General features: G+C 60.7%; 5 protein-coding genes and 1 long non-coding RNA gene across 17 annotated transcripts; 5 read left to right on the top strand and 1 right to left on the bottom strand.

Moving 5' to 3' along the window:
• Positions 1-269: 269 nt before the first annotated feature.
• DNAJC4 (DnaJ heat shock protein family (Hsp40) member C4) lies at positions 270-3,917 on the top strand. Of its 4 annotated transcripts, none has more exons than XM_012463102.2 (6): positions 342-778; positions 1,389-1,482; positions 1,937-2,121; positions 2,207-2,371; positions 3,530-3,616; positions 3,710-3,917. In XM_012463102.2, exons 1-6 carry the CDS (start codon positions 693-695, stop codon positions 3,819-3,821), a joined length of 729 nt encoding a protein of 242 aa, XP_012318525.2. In that variant the 5' UTR covers positions 342-692; the 3' UTR covers positions 3,822-3,917. The 4 variants fall into 4 exon arrangements, with proteins under 4 accessions (XP_012318524.2, XP_012318523.2, XP_012318525.2 ...); XM_012463103.2 differs by having other exon boundaries at positions 345-778; positions 2,210-2,371; XM_012463101.2 differs by having other exon boundaries at positions 270-778; positions 2,210-2,371; positions 3,530-3,917.
• Positions 3,918-4,217: 300 nt separating this feature from the next.
• Positions 4,218-8,710, top strand: VEGFB (vascular endothelial growth factor B). 2 transcript variants are annotated; one of them, XM_064365463.1, is made up of 7 exons: positions 4,218-4,524; positions 5,075-5,117; positions 5,440-5,636; positions 6,063-6,136; positions 6,635-6,670; positions 6,974-7,108; positions 8,274-8,710. In XM_064365463.1, the coding sequence occupies exons 1-7, from the start codon at positions 4,465-4,467 to the stop codon at positions 8,293-8,295; spliced, it is 567 nt and encodes a 188-aa protein (XP_064221533.1). In that variant the 5' UTR covers positions 4,218-4,464; the 3' UTR covers positions 8,296-8,710. The 2 variants fall into 2 exon arrangements, with proteins under 2 accessions (XP_064221533.1, XP_064221532.1); XM_064365462.1 differs by having other exon boundaries at positions 6,873-7,108.
• Positions 8,711-11,122: 2,412 nt separating this feature from the next.
• On the top strand, positions 11,123-14,204 carry FKBP2 (FKBP prolyl isomerase 2). Of its 8 annotated transcripts, none has more exons than XM_012463097.2 (6): positions 11,123-11,201; positions 12,460-12,634; positions 13,272-13,384; positions 13,528-13,574; positions 13,912-13,947; positions 14,037-14,204. In XM_012463097.2, the coding sequence occupies exons 2-6, from the start codon at positions 12,464-12,466 to the stop codon at positions 14,096-14,098; spliced, it is 429 nt and encodes a 142-aa protein (XP_012318520.2). In that variant the 5' UTR covers positions 11,123-11,201; positions 12,460-12,463; the 3' UTR covers positions 14,099-14,204. The 8 variants fall into 8 exon arrangements, with proteins under 8 accessions (XP_012318520.2, XP_064221527.1, XP_064221531.1 ...); XM_064365457.1 differs by having other exon boundaries at positions 11,150-11,201; positions 12,433-12,634; XM_064365461.1 differs by having other exon boundaries at positions 11,164-11,308.
• On the top strand, positions 11,354-12,151 carry LOC135270147 (translation initiation factor IF-2). The gene has a single exon (XM_064365453.1). It carries the CDS (start codon positions 11,354-11,356, stop codon positions 12,149-12,151), a length of 798 nt encoding a protein of 265 aa, XP_064221523.1.
• Positions 14,205-14,615: 411 nt separating the features above from the next.
• Positions 14,616-16,958, bottom strand: PPP1R14B (protein phosphatase 1 regulatory inhibitor subunit 14B). The gene is made up of 4 exons (XM_012462883.3): positions 16,431-16,958; positions 15,238-15,321; positions 14,976-15,008; positions 14,616-14,888 (listed from the first exon to the last, which is right to left on the bottom strand). The coding sequence occupies exons 1-4, from the start codon at positions 16,686-16,688 to the stop codon at positions 14,820-14,822; spliced, it is 444 nt and encodes a 147-aa protein (XP_012318306.3). The 5' UTR covers positions 16,689-16,958; the 3' UTR covers positions 14,616-14,819.
• A 100-nt stretch (positions 16,959-17,058) lies between these two features.
• On the top strand, positions 17,059-18,236 carry LOC110568737 (uncharacterized). The gene is made up of 2 exons (XR_002478939.2): positions 17,059-17,274; positions 17,975-18,236. It is a non-coding gene; the product is annotated as an uncharacterized LOC110568737 (long non-coding RNA).
• The last annotated feature ends 47 nt before the right edge of the window (positions 18,237-18,283 follow it).

The raw sequence follows: 18,283 nt of genomic DNA, 5'->3' as shown, positions 1-18,283 counted from the left end.
GATGAGGGCTGTGCCTCCCTTTGCTGGCTCCAGTGAGGCTCCGGGGCAGAAGCAGCTCTGTGAGATATGCCTCGCTGCAGAGCGGAGCAGCGGCGTAACGGAGACGGTGACAGGGCCGAAAGCCTCACAGAGACTCAGAGTGGGCTCCGTCCCTGCCGCTCCTGTCCAGCGCCCGCGCCTGTCCAACGAGTCCGCAGGCGGGAGGGCCGGAGGTACCAAAGGCCAATAGACGCGTAGGGGCGGGGTCTCAACCGTATTTTCCTGCCAGTTGGGCGTGGTCTTAGCAACCACGCCAATGAGAGTGCGAGGGCGGGGCCTGAATAGACGCAGGAAATGGCGACAGCCGCGGAGTCTGTGCGTGGTGGGGGCGGGGCCTGGTCGTGGCCCCTCCTTCGCCCGGCCTCAAGCTCCCTGGGTGGGAACAGGGTCTTCAAGTCCCAGGCTGGTTGTCCAGACCCCGAAGCCAGCGCGGTGAAGGGCCGCGGATGCCCCAGTCAGAGGAAGGGGCAGGTCCAGGACAAGCGGGTCTGGTCCTGGGCAAGAACCGCCCCCTCCCCGGGCCTGCTTCAGTCTTCCTTCGCAGAAACACCGGGCCAGTCCCCTTCCCTCTACCCTGGGTGCTTGAAGTCTAGCCCCATCCTCGTCCCAATGCGCTCTTGGTGGCCTTCTTTCCCAGCTGCCCTCCCGCCGCCATGCCGCCCCTACTGCCCCTGCGCCTGTGCCGGCTGTGGCCCCGCAGCCCTCCCTCACGGCTCCACGGAACGGCCGCCGGGCAGCGGTGAGTTGGGCGCGGGGGGCCTGCCTGGTTGTTCAATGGGTTACTGTTTGCCCTATGTGCTGAGATATTTGTGGTCTCTACTGCGTGTCAGGAGGTTCCCAGGTTTGTCTCAGGTAACCCTCACCTTCCCTGTTGAGGATCGGAGATAAAGACCCCCAAGGTCATACACCGATGTAAGCGGCAGAGGAGGAATTTGAGTCCAGGTCAAACCCAACGCTCTTACCACAGCTCTAGTGGTTTTCAAGCATCACTGTGCACAGCCCTCTGTGGAGGATGGGAGGCGTGTAGGGGGGTGTTGGGTACAAAATGCAGATTCCCGGGCTCTGCTTTGGAGATTCTGAACTGAAGGAATCAATTGGGTGGGACTTAGGAATCAGTTTTTCCCAACAAGTTTTTGGACTCCACTTTGAGAGATCCTGACCTCTACTATGCCTGAAACACTCCAAAGGGAGAGCTGATCTGGAGACAGATCGGTCCTGGGACCTGTTTCAGCCTCTCAGCTCCCGGAGGCTGAGTTAAAGGGTGTGGCCCAGGGAGGGGCTGAGAAGGGCAGGGCGGAGCTATCTTCTGGGTTTCCTCAGCCCCTGCAGGTTTGGGACTCTCTCCACAGGTCCAGCCCCAGGAATTATTATGATGTGTTGGGGGTACATCCTGGTGCCAGCACTGAGGAAGTTAAACGAGCTTTCTTTGCCAAGTCCAAAGAGGTAACAGTGCCCCTAATGTGGGGAGGGGGAGCAGGAATAGCCAGTGGGGGCATGCTTCAAGTTCCCAGGAGTAGACCTGCATCTCTGGCTGGTGGCATGTTCTTTCAGCCCTCAAAGGGAGTGGCAGGTGCTCAGGGGCAGGGGAAAGGCTGTGGGCAGGAGCCAGGGGTCGTCTGATGGGCTAGGCTTGGTTTTCTTGACCTACCTGTTCTTGAGAAACCTGGAACCGGGCATATGGTAAATGCAGGGCGCTGGCAGGTAGGGAGGGCTTGAACACAGGAGGGGGCAGGAGTCCATGGCTCTCTGGCCTTCTGAGGAGTAGGGAGGCCAGAGTGAGGGTCACTGACCAGGTGGGGCCTCGGCATGACTGGAGCCCTGGTGGGTGGATGTCATCAGCATGGGTCGTGGGGAGGGACAGGCAAAGGGAGATAAGGGGAGTCCTGCTCCACCCCAGCTGCACCCGGACCGGGACCCTGGAAACCCAGCCCTGCACAACCGCTTTGTGGAGCTGAGCGAGGCATACCACGTGCTCAGCCGTGAGCAGAGCCGCCGCAGCTATGATGACCAGCTCCGCTCACCTAGCCCCCCAAAGTCTCCAGGAACCACAGCCCGTGACAAGTCTGCCCGCCAAACACACAGGTACAGTAGTCCTGCCCTCAGCTCGCCCCACCCCAGGTCTCTTGGGGAGCCTCATTTCCACAGTGTCCCTTCCTCTGCCTCCTAGCAGCTCCTGGGAGCACCCCAACGCACAGTACTGGTCCCAGTTTCACCATGTGAGGCCAGAGGGGCCCCAGTCTAGGCAGCAGCAACACAAATGCAACCAGCAAGTGCTGAGGTACTGCCTCCTGCTCATGCTGGCCGGCATGGGCCTGCACTATGTCATCTTCAGGTAACACCTCTTCTCCCTGGGGGACATGGGCAGAGGGCAGGAGGGTGGGTGAATTCCAGTGTGGTCAGCCAGCCCCGCACAGCACCTCACGGCATGTACTCTTGTGTCTCTCAAACTGAGAGTTGCTTCGCATGGGCCTGCACTATGTCATCTTCAGGTAACACCTCTTCTCCCTGGGGGACATGGGCAGAGGGCAGGAGGGTGGGTGAATTCCAGTGTGGTCAGCCAGCCCCGCACAGCACCTCGCGGCATGTACTCTTGTGTCTCTCAAACTGAGAGTTGCTTCAAATCGGTCTCTGGAGCCTCTCCTTACTTAGTGAAGACAGTGCTGGGCTGAGAGCTAACGTTGTCACTTACAGTTTTTCATATTTCAAATGTAAATCTTTCATGCTGGCTGCCAGGGAGGGATTGAGAACAAAATCAAGCACAAGCAGCGAATGCAGCACAGCTCTCATGTGGCAGTTCGCATCTCTCTGCCTGCCACTCTCACACGTGCCATGAAGCTGATTTTCTTTTTTCTTCCTTTTTTTTTTTTTTGAGACGAAGTCTCACTCTGTCGCCCAGGCTGGAGTGCAGTGGTGCAATCTTGGCTCACTGCAACCTCATCTCTGCCTCCTGGGCTCAAGCAAGTCTCTCTCAGCCTCCCCAGTAGCTGGCACTACAGGCGCACATTACAATGCCCAGCTAATTTATTTGTATTTTTAGTGGAGACAGGGGTTTACATGTTGGTCAGGCTGGTCTTGAACTCCTGACCTCAGGTGATGCACCCACCTCCGCCTCCCAACGTGCTGGGATTACAGGCGTGAGCCACCTCGCCTGGCCACGAAGCTGATTTTCTATAGCAGATACCTAAAGGCCAGTGCCCACTGCTAGCAGCCTGCCTAGTTCAGTGATGGAGTTAGATGCACACCCTTTCTAGTCTTCTGGGAGGAGCACCCCATGTTCATAGCTGCTGTCACACCTCGAAGGGCAGCCAGGGCCTTTGGATGCCATTGGACCCTGGACAAGCCAGGGCCACTCTGAGCTCTCCACACCTATCATAGGCAGTGTCAGGCTGAGGTCCCTAACCCTGCGAGGGCCCTAGAGTGGAGTGGAAGAAGGCAGGACTTGAGGGACAGCAGGAATTGGAGCCCCAGAGTTAACCGTGACCCACTGCAGGATGGTGGAGCAGATGCACCTTAACTTCATGGATGAAAAGGATCGGATCATCACCGCCATGTACAACGAGGCGCGGGCGCGGGCCAGGTCTGTCCCTGCTCTATTCTGCCCCCCTGCTCCCTGTCCTGGCACTACCCTTGGGGATCCCTGTCCCAACCACCCAGGTGCCCTCTCCTCCAGGGCCAACAGAGCCAGCCTCCAGCAGAAGCAACAATGGCAGAAGCAGCAGCAGCCACCACCACCAGGGCCAACCCAAGGCCCCGAGATCGTGCCCCCAGGCGCTGGCCCCTGAGGGGCTCACCTGGTTGGGGGTCTGCTGTGCATTCCATCTTGCTTCCTTCCCAGGACGGCCCGCTCCCCAAAACGCGCGCAATAAAGTGATTGCAGAGCTTGTGTCCGGCTCCCTCTTTTAGGCCCAGCGCCCACAGTCCCAGCCTCGCCAAGGGGCAGCACCCCGCCCTCCGGGTTCTAGCGGCGGGCGACCGGGGAGCCCAGCCCCCTGGGCGGCGCGTCCCCTTTCCCCTGCAGCGGCGGGAGGCGGGAGGGGGTGTGTGGAGGAGGCGGGCCCCGCCGGCGGCCTCGCCCCCCCCTACCGCCCCGCCCCCGCCCCACGGCCCGGTGGGGAGCGCGTGTCTGGGTCACATGAGCCGCCCTCCCGCCAGCCCCGGCCCGGCCCCCGGTCGCCCCCGCCGTCCCCGCCGCCACCGCCCGCCACCACCGGTCGTCTGCCTGCCCGGCTCCTCCTGCCGCCGCTGCGCTGCGCTGCGCTGCCTGAAACCAGGGCTCGGGAGGGGGCCGTGGAGGAGCCGCCCCCCTCGCCCGGCCCCCACCCGCCGCGTCCGGGCCCAAGCCATGGGACTCTGGCTGCCACCGCCCCCCGCACCACCGGGCTAGGGCGATGCGGGCGCCCCCGGCGGGCGGCCCCTGCGGGCACCATGAGCCCCCTGCTCCGCCGCCTGCTGCTCGCCGCGCTCCTGCAGCTGGCCCCCGCCCAGGTACGTGCAGCCCGACAGCGCGCCAGCCCGCCTTGCCCTCTCTCAAGGTTGGCGGAAGTGAGGAGGCGACCCGCGGCCTCCGCCGAGGGGATCTGCGGGGTCTGGCCTTGAACGCGGGCGTCTCGGGGACCCGGCGCGTGCATCCCCTGAGAGGTGCCCCTCCCCGCCAGCCCTAGCCTGGGGCCACTCCTCTGCCCCACCCCGTCCCCTGGGCACCGCTGGGGGCGGGGCTGCCTCGGTGCCCGCTGGACCTGGTTCGGTGCCCACTGCGCTCTCCTGATCTGTATGCAGCCCCCAGACATGCTCGGCTCCGCGGCCTGGAGATTTGATGCGGCCACTGGGGCACCTGTTGGGTTTTGGGCCAGGGTAGGTCCAGGATGGCCAAGAGAGGACAGATAAAGCTAGAGCAGTGGCCACAGGAACAGAGCAATCTGGAAAGATGGCAGAGAGGTGGCGAAGCCTCTTGATGCAAGGGCAAAGACCCAGGGATGGCGACAATGCCAGACTCTCCTAGCGTGTACCTCGGGTCCAGGTCTTTTCTCTCCCACAGGCCCCTGTGTCCCAGCCTGATGCCCCTGGCCACCAGAAGAAAGGTAATATTCATAAAAACTCGGCTCTAGCCAGTGCTAAGAGGGTTTGTCACAGGCCCTGATTCCAGGTATACCTGGTGACCATCATCTTGTGTAACTCCCCTGGAATATGCAAACTATTATTCTACCCATTTCACGAAAGAGGAAACTGAGGCAGTGGAGTTACTTGGTTCTGGATAAACAGGGCAGAGGAAGACAGGTTGTGAGGGCAGAGCAGGGAGGGCTAGTGGAGGGTGGCTGTGGCTTGGGGACTGGGGAGGACAGCTGCTGGGAGCAGCTGCAGGAAAACCAGTGGGGACTTAACCCTTTACCGGTCTGCCCCCAGTAGTGTCATGGATAGATGTGTATACTCGTGCTACCTGCCAGCCCCGGGACGTGGTGGTGCCCCTGACTGTGGAGCTCATGGGCACCGTGGCCAAACAGCTGGTGCCCAGCTGTGTCACTGTGCAGCGCTGTGGTGGCTGCTGCCCTGACGACGGCCTGGAGTGTGTGCCTACTGGGCAGCACCAAGTCCGGATGCAGGTACTGGGGCAGGCAGGGCAGCGGGCAGGGGATGCGGGTACTGGGGCAGGTGGGGCAGCGGGCAGGGGATGCGGGTACTGGGGCAGGCGGGGCGGCGGGCAGGGGATGCGGGTACTGGGGCAGGCGGGGCGGCGGGCAGGGGATGCGGGTACTGGGGCGGGCGGGGCGGCGGGCAGGGGATGCGGGTACTGGGGCGGGCGGGGCGGCGGGCAGGGGATGCGGGTACTGGGGCAGGCGGGGCGGTGGGCAGGGTGATGCTGGCTGGCTTTGGGGCTGGGGCAGCCTGGAGACTGAGGCACAGGAGGTGGGTGGAGAGGAGGGCTGGTGGCCAGGGTCCAGGCTGTTGGGTGAGTTTTTCTCCCTTCAGCCTTAGAGCATCCCTTTTTTCTCTCTCCCTCACTGTCCTCCCTGTTCTTCTGAGAACAGATCCTCATGATCCGGTACCCAAGCAGTCAGCTGGGGGAGATGTCCCTGGAAGAACACAGCCAGTGTGAATGCAGGTGCCAGCCATGCCCAACTTCTCAGCTCTCAGAGGCCAGGCTTGGGGGTGCTGGTATGGTGGTCCACAGAACTAGGAACCAGGTTCCTAAGAGTGGAGCCAAGGGTAGCCTTAAATCTGGGGCAAGAGTCAGATGCTTAGGCTGGATGCAGTGGCTCATGCCTGTAATCCCAGCACTTTGGGAGGCCGAGATGGGTGGATCACCTAAGGTCAGGAGTTCAAGACCAGCCTGGCCAACATGGTGAAACCCTGTCTCTACTAAAAATACAAAAATTAGCCAGGTATGGTGGCAGGCACCTATAACCCCAGCTACTTGGGAGGCTGAGACAGGAGAATAGCTTGAACCTGGAAGGCAGAGGTTGCAGCGAGCTGAGACCATGCCACTGCACTCCAGCCTGGGCAAGAACAAAACTCAGTCTCAAAAAAAAAAAAAAGAGTAGGATACTGGGATTTCCTGATCTTCCTCCTCTTGTCTCTGTCTATCTCTCTTACTTTTCAGACCTAAAAGAAAGGACAGCGCTGTGAAGCCGGACAGGTGAGTCTCTTGGACTCCAGCTGAGTGGGGGCAAGGGGAGTACCAGTGACTCTGGAAGCTGTCGCCGCTCCTGTGTTTCTCCTCTCACCTGTCGCCTGCTTTCCCTTTTCCTCTGCTCCCAAAGCCTGTGTGCTCCACCCCGACCCTGGCTCCAGGGAAGATTCTTCCTTCCCACCCCAGACATGTCGCTTCTCCTCCCTAGGGCTGCCACTCCCCACCACCGTCCCCAGCCCCGCTCTGTTCCGGGCTGGGATTCTGCCCCCGGAGCACCCTCCCCAGCTGACATCACCCATCCTACTCCAGCCCCAGGCCCCTCTGCCCACGCTGCACCCAGCGCCACCAGCGCCCTGACCGCCGGACCTGCCGCTGCCGCTGCCGACGCCGCAGCTTCCTCCGTTGCCAAGGGCGGGGCTTAGAGCTCAACCCAGACACCTGCAGGTGAGGCATCTGTGGGGTGGTATTTGTTTGGAAACGCATCAAGGCCCTGTTCTGGAGCAGGTCTGTGGTGAGCCTGCCAGTAGGAGGAGGGCCAGGGAAGGGGAAGCTGTTGAATATGTTGAACAAATATTTACCAGGCAGCTGCTGGTAATTGGAGCTGCGTTAAGCAAGTCAAACATTCTAACTCAGCAGCCAGATACAGGAGGGATGATGCCAGCAGAGGATGTCAAGGGCTGTGGTGAAAAGCACCTGGCCTGATGTTTCAGAGGTCAGAGATCTCTTGGAGGAGGTGACATCTGCCTGGAGTAGAAATGCAGGTCACAAGGCCGGGCGTGGTGGCTCATACCTGTATTCCAAGCACTTTGGAGGCCAAGGTGGGCAGATCGCCTGAGGTCCGGAGTTCAAGACCAGCCTGACCAACATGGTGAAACCCTGTCTTTAAAATAAATAAATAAAAAGAAATGTGGGCCACAAGGCCAGGCGCAGTGGCTCACACCTGTAATCCCAGCACTTTGGGAGGCTGAGGCAGGCAGATCACGAGGTCAAGAGATCAAGACCATCTTGGCCAACATTGTGAAACCCTGTCTCTACTAAAAATACAAAAATTAGCTGGGCATGGTGGTGTGCACGTGTAGTCCCAGCTACTCGGGAAGCTGAGGCAGGAGAATCACTTGATTCTGGGTGGCAGAGGTTGCAGCGAGCCGAGATGGTGCCATTGCACTCCAGCCCAGCAACAGTGCAAGACTCTGTTTTAAAAAAAAAAAAAGAAAAGAAAGAAATGCGGGCCACAGCTTCTCCAGCTTGCAGTTCGGGCCTTCCCAGAAGCCTCTGTGGTAGACACCTACCCTACCTATGGGCTTCAAGAGGCCAGGGGACATAGTGGAACCCTCTCCACCCTTATCTGATGTGTCTCTCACCACCTGTGTCCCACAGTGAGGCCATGGGGTGACATCATATGTGCCAGGCCAGTGGGAGCTTCCCAGGAGTATCAGGAGAGGATGGGCTTCGCAGAAGGTTCGTCCTTCTCCCTGCAGCCTCCAGCGCCCAGGGCTGAGTGGTGTGGCAGGATGCCTAGGCTGTGAACTTAATGGGCCCGAGGCACAAGTGAGTCCAGGGCTGGGGCTGAGTTCCAGCAGCATGAACACATCACATCCTCTCTCCTCAGGTGCCGGAAGCTCCGAAGGTGACATACGGCTTTTCAGACTCACCGGGGTGACTTGCCTCAAGAGGCCATACCCTAATCAGGGAACAGAGAGGAGCCTGGTGAAAACGGCCAAGCCCCCAAGACCTCAGCCCAGGCAGAAGCTGCTCCAGGACCTGCACCTCTCAGAGGGTTCTCCTGCCATCCCTCGTCTCCCTGAGGCTGTCACCTAACTGGACAGAGTTAGAAGAGGAGACTGGGAGGCAGCAAGAGGGGTCATATACCAGCTCAGGGGAAAATGGGGTACTGTCTCAGCTTCTAACCACACTGGGCAAGTAAGCGTCTTACAACTGGCTCTTCCTCCCCTCACTAAGAAGACCTAAATCTCTGCCTAATGGGATTTGGGCTTCGGTATGAGAACTGTGACCCCCAACCCTGATAAAAGAGATGGAAAGCAGCTATCCCTGCCTGTATCACTGTTTGTCACTGTCCAGGCTGGCTGGTTTGGGCATGAATGTCTGCATCACTAAATCCACAGCCTGTGTCGCTCCCTCATCGTGTAGATGAAGGAAATGAGGACTAAGGCGCCGCCGCAGATCCCAGGCAGGGCTGGAATCATGGATTCATCACTTTCATGTTATTGCCAGGCATGGAGGTCAGGGAGAGCCTAGTTGATACAGAGTGCCAGCCCTCCTGCTTCTCACTGGGGTTCTTTTCTGGAAGGAGACAGCCTTCTGTGGCCAGAACGCTTGGGGTGGGACCCAGATCTGCTGAGTGACCTTGCTTATCACTGCCCCTGCCTCTGAGCAGCAGTTTCCACATGTGCACATAGAGGGAACAGAAGATTGCTGTGGTTGGGGTCCTCGGGCCGCAGAGAAGCTTGAGACCATCTTCAGACAATGGAAAAGGACGCTCGTTCTTCCTGCCGGGCTGCACTGGCAGCATCTGCTGCTTTTTGTTCCCTGTAGCTTGACTCTAAAGCCCCGGCTCCTGCCCTGTCTTCACTTCACTCCCACTTCCCTGAAAGGGAAGCACCAAAGGTCTGGGGCTGGTGGGCCTGGTTTGGGCAGCAGTCTCCCCTCACCACAACCCTCATCATTTTCTTTTTCTTTTCTTTTTGAGATAGAGTCTTGCTCTGTTGCCCAGGGTGGAGTGCAATGGCATGATCTTGGCTCCCTGCAACCTCCATCTCCTGAGTTCAATTCTTCTGCCTCAGCCTCCCAAGTAGCTGGGATTACAGGCACCCGCCACCACACCCAACTAATTTTTGTGTTTTTCTCTTTTTTGAGATGAAGTTTCGCTCTTGTTGCCCAGGATGGAGTGCAATGGCGTGATCTCGGCTCACTGCAACCTCCACCTTCTGGGTTCAAGCCATTCTCCTGCCTTAGCCTCCTAAGTAGCTGGGATTACAGGTGTCTGCCACCACGCCCAGCAAATTTCTTGTATTTTTAGTAGAGACAGGGTTTCACCATGTTTGCCAGGCTGGTCTTGTACTCCTAACCTCAGGTGATTTGCCCACCTCAGCCTCCCAAAGTGCTGGGATTACAGGCATGAGCCACCGCGCCCACCCAACCCACAGTTTTCTCCATCTTCACCTTCCTTGAACCCGGCAGTTGCTGCCTGAGATTCACCTGACTTGTCTATCCCAGCACAAGCCCAGCCCCCCCGTTTCTCCCTGCAGCCTCCAGTGCCCAGAGCTGAGTAGTTTGGGATATATAAAAGGCCAGCCTTGGACACCAGTGCTTTGCCCACTGAGGCAGGACACTCAGGGGCAGAGTTAACTCAATTGGGCAGCCACCTTCATGGAGGGGCAGCCACCTGAATGGAGGGACAGCCACCCTAATGGAGGTTTTCTCTGAGGTGCTGGGTCAGAACATGTGGTTATGATCTTAGTGGGCCCAAGGCAGCAGTGGGTTGAATGCGGAGACAATTCCTGACAGCGATTACTACTTCCAAATCATTTTCTCAGTCATGATGTCACCAGTCATGCCAAAGGTCAATTAGCATGAGGCAGAGGAGGGTTAGGGCCCCAGAACTACCACCTCCAGAGCCCACTTAGCCCCACCAGACACCCACAATGCTTCACATGCACCTCCTCAATTCTGAAGTCAGCATGATGATTGTCTTCCTTTTTCAATTGAGGCAATAGGCTCAGAAAGGCTAATTGGCCTGGGGATTTGCCCTCACATCGGAACCTTCAACCTAGGTTTAGCTGCCTCTCAACTGCAGGCTCGTTACTTCAGTTGATAGATGTTTGGTGGGTGCTGGGGCGCCTGAAAATAAATCTGGTGGGGGAAAGGGCCCAGCCAGATCATTCCAGTCAAGAGTCAGAGCCCAGCTGCACAGGTAGAGGTAAGCCTGGCTCCTGGGAGAGAGACGCGGGCAGGAGCATTGGCTGGAGGTCAGGGCTTGGCATTGGAAATCATTTGGTCCTACAGGGGCCCCGTGGGGTGGATGTCATCAAGCCCGTGTAACACGCCTGTGTCAGATGCCAGATTCTACCAAGCACACAGCCAGTCAAGTGGCAGACCCGGAATTCAAACCTGAAGCCCAGGATCTTTCCACGACGACTGAGGGCTGTGGGCTATGATGAGGCCCAGGCAAACAGGAGTGCTGTGGGAGAGGCTGGAAGCAACTTGAAATGGCTTCTCAAGACCCCCTCCGGGAACCCACGCCCGCCTGACCCTACTATCACCTCGGCCGGAAGTGCCTCCGGACTTTTCGGAAGTCACTTTCACCTAACCTTTCGGATTACCTCTCGCCGGAAGTGACGCAGGGCAGCGGCGCCGCGGGGGCGGGGCTAGGGAAAGAGCCGCGCCAGCCGGTGTGTGGCCGCGGGTTTCGCACAGCCCAATGAGGGAGGGCGGCGTGGCCCGCCCTGGTAGCGACGAGGACGCGCCTGCGCAGAGGCAGCAGCACCACCGGGGTTGACTCCGGGGGCGCGGCGAGGAGGTGAGCGGGGGCCACAGCCCGGGCTAGGGGGGACCCGGGGTGCAAGAGGGCAGGCTGGATCAGGCCGGGCAGGAGCGAGCCGGGCTCCGAGTGTCAACGAGAACTAGGTCACGAGGAAATTGGGGGTGGAAATTGGCCGGAGCTGTCCGGAGATGCCGCAGGGGGAGGGTTCTCACGCCGCACAGGGCGGAGCCCTGGGGCTTGGGGCGGGACGTGGAACCGGGACGGGTGGGACCTCCGAGCTGGTGCCAGTGGAAGGCGGAGCCCGGCGGCGGGGGGCGGAGCTAGGAGGGTCGGGGGACGGAGCCTGGCTCTTGAAGGAGGAGCTGGAGGAGGTGAAAGGCGGAGCCTCGGGGTCGGAAGCAGAGGGGAGCGGAGCGCAGGCGCTGGGGGCGGGGCTTCAGCCGGTGAGTGGCGTGGCTACAGCTCCGGAAAAGGGGTCTAATTCTGACGGAGGCGGGGCTGCAGGCCCGGGGGCGGCACCGCGTCCTCCGAAAGGCGGTGCCGAGGAACCAAGTGAGGAGCCCCGCCCGAGTAATGGCCCCAGGCGTCGACGCGGGGGTGGTCTCCGTGGTGGTCGAGCTTGGGGACGCGGTAGGCCGAGAACTCCTCCAGGAGAGGTGGTGTGGGTGGAGCGGTCTCGGCGGCCAGCGGACACAGGGCCAGTCTGGGTGCCCCGGAGACCCCCAAGGGCTCAGAGCTGGGGCGGCGCCCCGGGCGGAGGCACAGGGCCAGGCTGGGGGGTATCTCCAGAGGATCCAGGCTCCTCGGAGTCACCCAGCGGGGATGTGTGGGTGCCTCGGGGCCGACCCCCTGCAACGGCCGCAGAGGTGTGGATGTGCTGGGCCGAGGGCAGCTGGGTGTGGCGTGAGTGGGACCGCCCAGTTGGGGCAACTGCTGTGCAGCCAGATAGGGTCTGGACTTTGCGTAAAGGGACGGGCGGGAACTGAAGAGCGGAGGTGGGGACCGGGAGGGAGGGAAGGTATGGGGGTGAGCAAAGGGGCGGGGCCCTGGCTGCTGTGGCCTCCCCTGACCCCCTCCCCCCGCTGCTGGGGTCCTCGGCCAAGCCCCCTTCTCACTGGACTGGTAAGTGTGGCCCCGGAGCCCGGGGGAGAGGGCGGTGACCCGGGATAAAGGGGATCCCCCGGGGCAAGCAAGATACAGTGGTGGTGGGACCCTTCTGATACCTACCCGTGTTCCATGCCCTCTCTGTCCCCCGCCCCCCGTTCAGTCTGTCGGTCGGGGTCTGTGCCCACAGAGACATGAGGCTGAGCTGGGTCCAGGTCCTGACAGTACTGTCCATCTGCCTGAGCGCCGTGGCCACGGCCACAGGGGCCGAGGGCAAAAGGAAGCTGCAGATCGGGGTCAAGAAACGGGTGGACCACTGTCCCATCAAATCTCGTAAAGGGGATGTCCTGCACATGCACTATACGGTGAGTGGGCTGGGCGGGCCTTTTGGGAGTGGGTGGGGCTTCCTAGGACCAGAAAGTGCTTGGGAGTCTGGCTCTCCATTAGCCAGGTAGGTGACCTTGGGCAAGTCCCCTCTCCCCTCTAAGCCGGTTTTCATGGTTCTGCCTTGCCCTTGCCTACTGCCCAGGTGGGCACCAGCAGGCAGTGACAGTGTACTGTCAGCTGCCCAAGGCTCTGTCCTCTTAAAGGACTGTGACCAGCCAGGCATGGTGGCTCTCACCTGTAATCTCAGCACTTTGGGAGGCCAAGTCGGGTGAATCACCTGAGGTCAGGAATTTGAGACCAGCTTGGTCCCATGATGAAACTTTGTCTCTACTAAAAATACAGAGTTAGCTAGGCATGGTAGCAGGTGCCCATAATCCCAGCTACTTGGGAGGCTAAGGTGAGAGAATTGTTTGAACTCAGAAGGCGGAGGCTGCAGTGAGCCAAGATCCTGCCACTGCACTCCAGCCATGGCAATAGAGTGAGACTCCCATCTAAAAAAACAAAAAGGACTGACCACCAGTGCTGTGGGAGCCAGCTTGATGGGGAGAGCAGCTGAGGGAGGGGGCTGTCAGGGGTGGTCCCCTCCTCCTCATTGGCCTTCCCATGGTCCCACAGGGGAAGCTGGAAGATGGGACGGAGTTTGACAGCAGCCTGCCCCAGAACCAGCCCTTTGTCTTCTCCCTTGGCACAGGCCAGGTCATCAAGGGCTGGGACCAGGGGCTGCTGGGGTGAGTCATGGGGGAATGGGCTTGGGAGCAGGGGGGGGCGTGCATGGCCACCACCCAAGAGGTAAGCTGTGGGAGGCAAGCCCCAGGGACACAGGACAGGGGCCCTGGGTGTTGCCGTGGGCTGAGCATGTGTCTTCCTGCAGGATGTGTGAGGGGGAAAAGCGCAAGCTGGTGATCCCATCCGAGCTGGGTAAGAGGCCCCTCTGAGGGTGCAGAGTGGGTTTGGGGTGTGTGACTGGGAAGGGTAAAAGCTGCTTCCGCCTGTTAGTGGTCTTCACTGTGTCTATTATAATACATGCCTCCTCCAAGTCTGGCTGTGTCTAGCAGTGAGGACAGGGCAAGATCCTTGAAGCACTCAGCTGTAGTGGCCCCGCTCTGCCCTTGCCAGGCCTTTGGCACCCCCTTCCCATCTCCATTACACCTTTTCCATTTCTGCCCTTCTTGCTGAGGGGCAGAACACCCTCCCTTTGCCCAGGCTGGAAGGGAGCTTGGCCATCGCTGACCATTTCTTTCTGCATCTTCAACAGGGTATGGAGAGCGGGGAGCTCCCCCAAAGATTCCAGGTAGTCAACCTCTTGACCTCCCATCACGTGCAGCCAGCCCACCTCCCTGTGGCTCTGGTTGGCATTTTGACCCCACTTCTCCCCCACAGGTGGTGCAACCCTGGTGTTCGAGGTGGAGCTGCTCAAAATCGAGCGACGATCGGAGCTGTAGCCAGACTGCGGGGAGGGGCGGGGGGAGAGGCCCCCATCCAGGGACCAGATTGTTCTAAAAAAAAAAAAAAACCTTAAAAAAAAAACAAAAAAACCTTAGAAGCCCATGGAGTGACTGTGTGTGTTTGTAGGCGCTGAGAGACTGAGAGACCTCAGCTCCAGCATCCCCTACCTTCTCCTTTCCTGACTGCATAGCCTTGGGGGTCTAGGCTCAATGGCATGGTGGCCCTTGCCCAGAGAAACAGGAGTGTTCCTGCATGCCAACAGCAATACTGCTCCCCCCTCCCTCACAGCTCCCTAGCCACTTCCAGCTCCTGGTCTGGGAGCCAGCACTGGGCTATCGCCATGACTACGTGGCCCTCAGGAAGGCCTGTGGTCACCTGGGGAGAAGCTGAGCTGGCAGAAGTCACAGAGCGGCGTGCCCCCCTAAAAGAGATCAGTGGAGTCTGTTAGCCGCACCAAAGGCGTATCCTAGCTTTATTAAAGGGCCCGCGCCGCAGAGTCAATATAAAAACACAAAAAGTCCCATCAGTTTAATAACAATAAAAAACCCCAAGTGGAAAACTGAGGGGGACAGGGGAAGAGACCCCTGGGCCAGGGGCACGAGGAGCCCTGCTCATGGCACCAGGCCTGGCCACAGGGTCCCCTGGTATTGCTGTTGCTATGAGGTTGGGGGCAGCGATTGTCCTGTGGGAGCCACCATTCGCCTGGGTCGGGGACCCTCATTTCTTCTGGGGTGTGCTCAGCTTCTGCATGCCCCGGATCTTGTCCAGCAGGCCAGAGATGAAGGCCTGGGTGGGAGGGTAAACATTAGGGAGACCAGACCCCAGGATGTCAGGAGCCGGGCTCCCCTCACCCTGCCCCTGGGGAAAGCTTACCTCTGTGGGTTTGTAACAGTCAACCAGCAGCTCCTAGCAGGGGATGGGGGAGGAGGGATAAGTGAGTCCTCAGGAGTAGGGGCCTGGAGCTCACCTATACCCACTTCCAAGGGACTGGGGCCACCCTGAGGCACAGGAGATGCCACGGCCACCTCACAGCTAGGCACCCCATTCAGCTGAGGCAGGAGCTGAGACTCCAGGGCCTGGCTCCCCAGTAGTGCCTCAGGCAGCCCTTCGCCCGCCACCCCCCCAGCTCCCTCACCTTGACCCTGGCAGCCCGGGCATCGTCACTCTCCATGTCCAGGAGCTCATCCACATCAATCTCCAGTTCTGGGATCTCCTCTTCCTGGGATGGGGGTGGGGGAGGGGGAAGAGACAAGAGCCTGAGTTAGAGGGTGTAAAGGGGCTCTGGGTTGAGGCCCCTGCCTACCTCGCAGGAACCCGGCCCTGTGCCCAGCAGACACAACGGCAGCTGCTCTGAGGAGGAAAACAGATTAGGCCCGTGCCAAGGCAAATTGCCCAAAGGGGTTGGGGGGGTTTCCTGTCCCTGCCAGTGGGCACCAGGGGTGCCAGACAAGGCCAGCTAGCTAGGGCTGCAGACCTTGGGCTGGGAACCCAGCAGATGTGTCTCCCCAGCATCCGGGCCCCCCATCTCACCAGGGCACCGGTGGGTGCAGCTGTTCCAGCTCATCATAGCCCCCTCCCCTCCCCCAAACACCTGTCACAGCTCCCGGGGAGTGAGGAGGAAGTGAAGGCTGAGGGGTCACTGGGAAGGACCCGGGCCTGGCAAAGAGGAAACAAAGAGCCCATGCTTTGGTGAGGGAGGGGGTGCCCACGACCCTGCCCCACCCTCCCCAGAAAGCCCCTATCCTGTTTGGAGTCAGCTGCATTCCAGGGCTGGGCTAGGGTAGGCAGGCAGCACCGGGCAAGCCCACTCCTCCACCCTGCCCCCTGGGGCCTGAGTCACCATCTGAACAACCAGGGAGTCATGGGGGTGGAGAAGCAGAGCCCAGAAAACGGGCTAGCCTGCACGCACGCCAAGATGGAGTTCCAGGCTAGCCCATAGAACAGCCCAGCCCCAGCCACCTATCAGACTAGCTCCATGTAACCACAGTCTAAGCCAGCAGGCACTAGGAGATGAGACCTCCTGCCACTGCCAGCCCAGACTAGCCTCTTGCCCAAGGCCCAGGCTACGCCTTGAGGCTTCTGGAGGACACTAAGCTTGACCTGGGGAGTGGCATGAGGGGCGCAGGGTCTGAGGCAGCTGAGAAAACAGAAGTGACTTAAGTCAGACAAGAAAGAGCATATATTCGGGGCGGGGAGTGCAGAGAGGAGGGGAGCGCGCGTGGAAGCAGAGTGCCCTTTGACTCCGGTGACAGGCGAGCTCACAGTGGGGCTCCCAGGCGGACCGGCACGAGATCGATTTTAGGGTGTCGGCGCGGGGTGGAAACACACCTGGCAGTCGTAGAGGCGCGTGAGCTGCTCCAGGATCCACTCCTCTAGGTTGAGGCGCTTCCGTAGCTCCTTGCGGTCATACTTGACGGTGACCTTCCCTTGGCGCCTCACTGGGCCCTCATCGTCCGCGCCGCCCGGGCCTTCTCCTGCGGCCCCGGGGGGACTCTGAAAGTAGACGCGTGGTCCTGGGCCGCCACTGCCCGGCCCGGGCGCCGGGGCCGCCAACGCCGCGCCCCCCGCGGTGCCGCTGTCCGCCATGGCGGCCGCCGGGGCCACGTGCGCGCGTCGGGCCCCTCCCTGCGCCGCCGCCTCCGGGACGCCCGCCGGCTGGCTCGGATTAGCTCGCCCGCTCGGCTCCGCGTGGCTCCGCGGCGAGGGCGGCGGCGGGGGCGCCCGGGGGCAGCTGCAGCATGCGGAGCCCCCGGGCCTGGCCTGGCCGCGCCCCGCCCCCTCCCCGCCGATCCGCCCGCCCTTTGTCCCCCGCGGCCGCCGCCCGAGCTGCCGCCGCCGAAGCGCTTTCTCTGTCTCGCTCTTACTCCGCCCCCCGACCACACCCCCTTAAAGGGCCAGCCCCTCTACGCGCCCCTATCCCTTACTCCGCCCCCGGGCAGGGGTAGGGGAGGGTTTCTTTTGCAGAAGGTGGCCTAGCTGTCTGTACCCACTAAATGCCACCGTCCAGTCCCAAACCCAGGCGTTCTAAGTGCTCAGGACGTCGCTTTGCGCTCCCGCCAGGATGCTAGTCCTCCCTGGACCCTTCTTCATTCTGTCCTCATGAAGGCCACCTGAGAATAGGGGCCCTCCGAGGATGCAAGGGAGTGGACAGCGTGTGCAGACTGGGAGTCTGGTGAGGAGATGCTGCGGTCTCCGATGTCCGGGTCCTCTAGCCCTCGGCCAGCGAGGGGCAAACCCCCTCCTGCGCACGGACCGACACGTGGACCGGGCTCCCGGGGATGGAGGAGTGGAGAAGGCGGGCAGGAGCTGTCCGGGTCCCCAGACGCCCTGACTAGCAGGGTCCCACGCCCCCAACGAAGGAAGCCGAGGCTGGCGGGGCAGGGGGGATGAGCGGAGGCGGCCGGCCAGCCCGAACGGCCAACCGCGGCAGCCACCGCCCACCGGCAAGATGGCGCGGGGCGCGGGCTTGTGGGAAACGGAGTCCGCGCCCGGCACGGCCCCTCCCCCGCAGCGCGGCCCGGCCAGGAAGCGCGAAGTTGTTTGGGGCGTCCTCTGCGCCCCCGACCGGTGTGCGCACAGAGTGGGACGGTAAGGCGCAAAGAGCTGGGCAGTGATGGGGCCAGGACTCAATAATGAAGGCGATCATCGCGGCTACCACTGGGAGCGTGCGTCGGGACAGCCGCCCAAACGGCTCCGCCGGGAGGGCGCCGCGCCGGGGCTCCCACACCCCCGCCCTGCGGCTCCTGGGTCCTCCACACAGCCCTGGCCATCTCCAATAGACTGATGGCGCATCCCATTCCCTCCCACTATGTGATTTTCTGCATCTTTAAATGGTCTCATTCATTCGTTTATTGTCTGTCTCCCACTTCTAGACTGTGAGTTCCGTGGGGCTGAGCCCTGCGCGGACCTGGTCCGCTGGTGCTACCAGGCTGGAGTGGTCTTCATATCCACTGCTATTAGGCAAATTACCTGGTCCCCGCTGAACCCCAGCACCTAGAACTATGTCACACTCATAGCAGGTCGCTGCACTGGTTGAACAAATGATTTGAAAAGAATGAATGGCTTCCTCTGTGCCTGCATTTCCTCAGAAGGTTGTAACGAAGATTAAATAGGAAAATTCGTGGGAAGTTAAATTACTTACTACACCACGGAGGTGAATTAAGTCGCACTGGTAGATGAAA

This window comes from Aotus nancymaae, unplaced genomic scaffold (assembly GCF_030222135.1).
Source record: "Aotus nancymaae isolate 86718 unplaced genomic scaffold, 86718_ANA_hifiasm-v0.15.2.pri h1tg000059l, whole genome shotgun sequence".
NCBI lineage: Eukaryota > Metazoa > Chordata > Mammalia > Primates > Aotidae > Aotus > Aotus nancymaae.
The sequence above is the reverse complement of the archived record's forward strand: the minus strand, read 5'-3'. Positions and strand labels throughout refer to the sequence as shown.

Excerpts from the sequence above, each read along its gene's own strand:
- DNAJC4 (XM_012463100.2), top strand. The coding sequence starts at position 693 with ATGCCGCCCCTACTGCCCCTGCGCCTGTGCCGGCTGTGGCCCCGCAGC. Across the intron at positions 779-1,388 it reads GGAACGGCCGCCGGGCAGCG|GTCCAGCCCCAGGAATTATT; the intron begins GTGAGTTGGGCG and ends CTCTCTCCACAG. Across the intron at positions 2,122-2,206 it reads TCTGCCCGCCAAACACACAG|CAGCTCCTGGGAGCACCCCA; the intron begins GTACAGTAGTCC and ends TCTGCCTCCTAG.
- VEGFB (XM_064365462.1), top strand. The coding sequence starts at position 4,465 with ATGAGCCCCCTGCTCCGCCGCCTGCTGCTCGCCGCGCTCCTGCAGCTG. Across the intron at positions 4,525-5,074 it reads TGCAGCTGGCCCCCGCCCAG|GCCCCTGTGTCCCAGCCTGA; the intron begins GTACGTGCAGCC and ends TCTCTCCCACAG. Across the intron at positions 6,137-6,634 it reads CACAGCCAGTGTGAATGCAG|ACCTAAAAGAAAGGACAGCG; the intron begins GTGCCAGCCATG and ends CTTACTTTTCAG.
- LOC135270147 (XM_064365453.1), top strand. The coding sequence starts at position 11,354 with ATGCCGCAGGGGGAGGGTTCTCACGCCGCACAGGGCGGAGCCCTGGGG.
- FKBP2 (XM_012463097.2), top strand. The coding sequence starts at position 12,464 with ATGAGGCTGAGCTGGGTCCAGGTCCTGACAGTACTGTCCATCTGCCTG. Across the intron at positions 13,385-13,527 it reads TGGGACCAGGGGCTGCTGGG|GATGTGTGAGGGGGAAAAGC; the intron begins GTGAGTCATGGG and ends GTCTTCCTGCAG. Across the intron at positions 13,575-13,911 it reads GGTGATCCCATCCGAGCTGG|GGTATGGAGAGCGGGGAGCT; the intron begins GTAAGAGGCCCC and ends CATCTTCAACAG.
- PPP1R14B (XM_012462883.3), bottom strand. The coding sequence starts at position 16,688 with ATGGCGGACAGCGGCACCGCGGGGGGCGCGGCGTTGGCGGCCCCGGCG. Across the intron at positions 15,009-15,237 it reads CCCGGGCTGCCAGGGTCAAG|GAGCTGCTGGTTGACTGTTA; the intron begins GTGAGGGAGCTG and ends ATCCCCTGCTAG. Across the intron at positions 14,889-14,975 it reads ACTGTTACAAACCCACAGAG|GCCTTCATCTCTGGCCTGCT; the intron begins GTAAGCTTTCCC and ends CCTCCCACCCAG.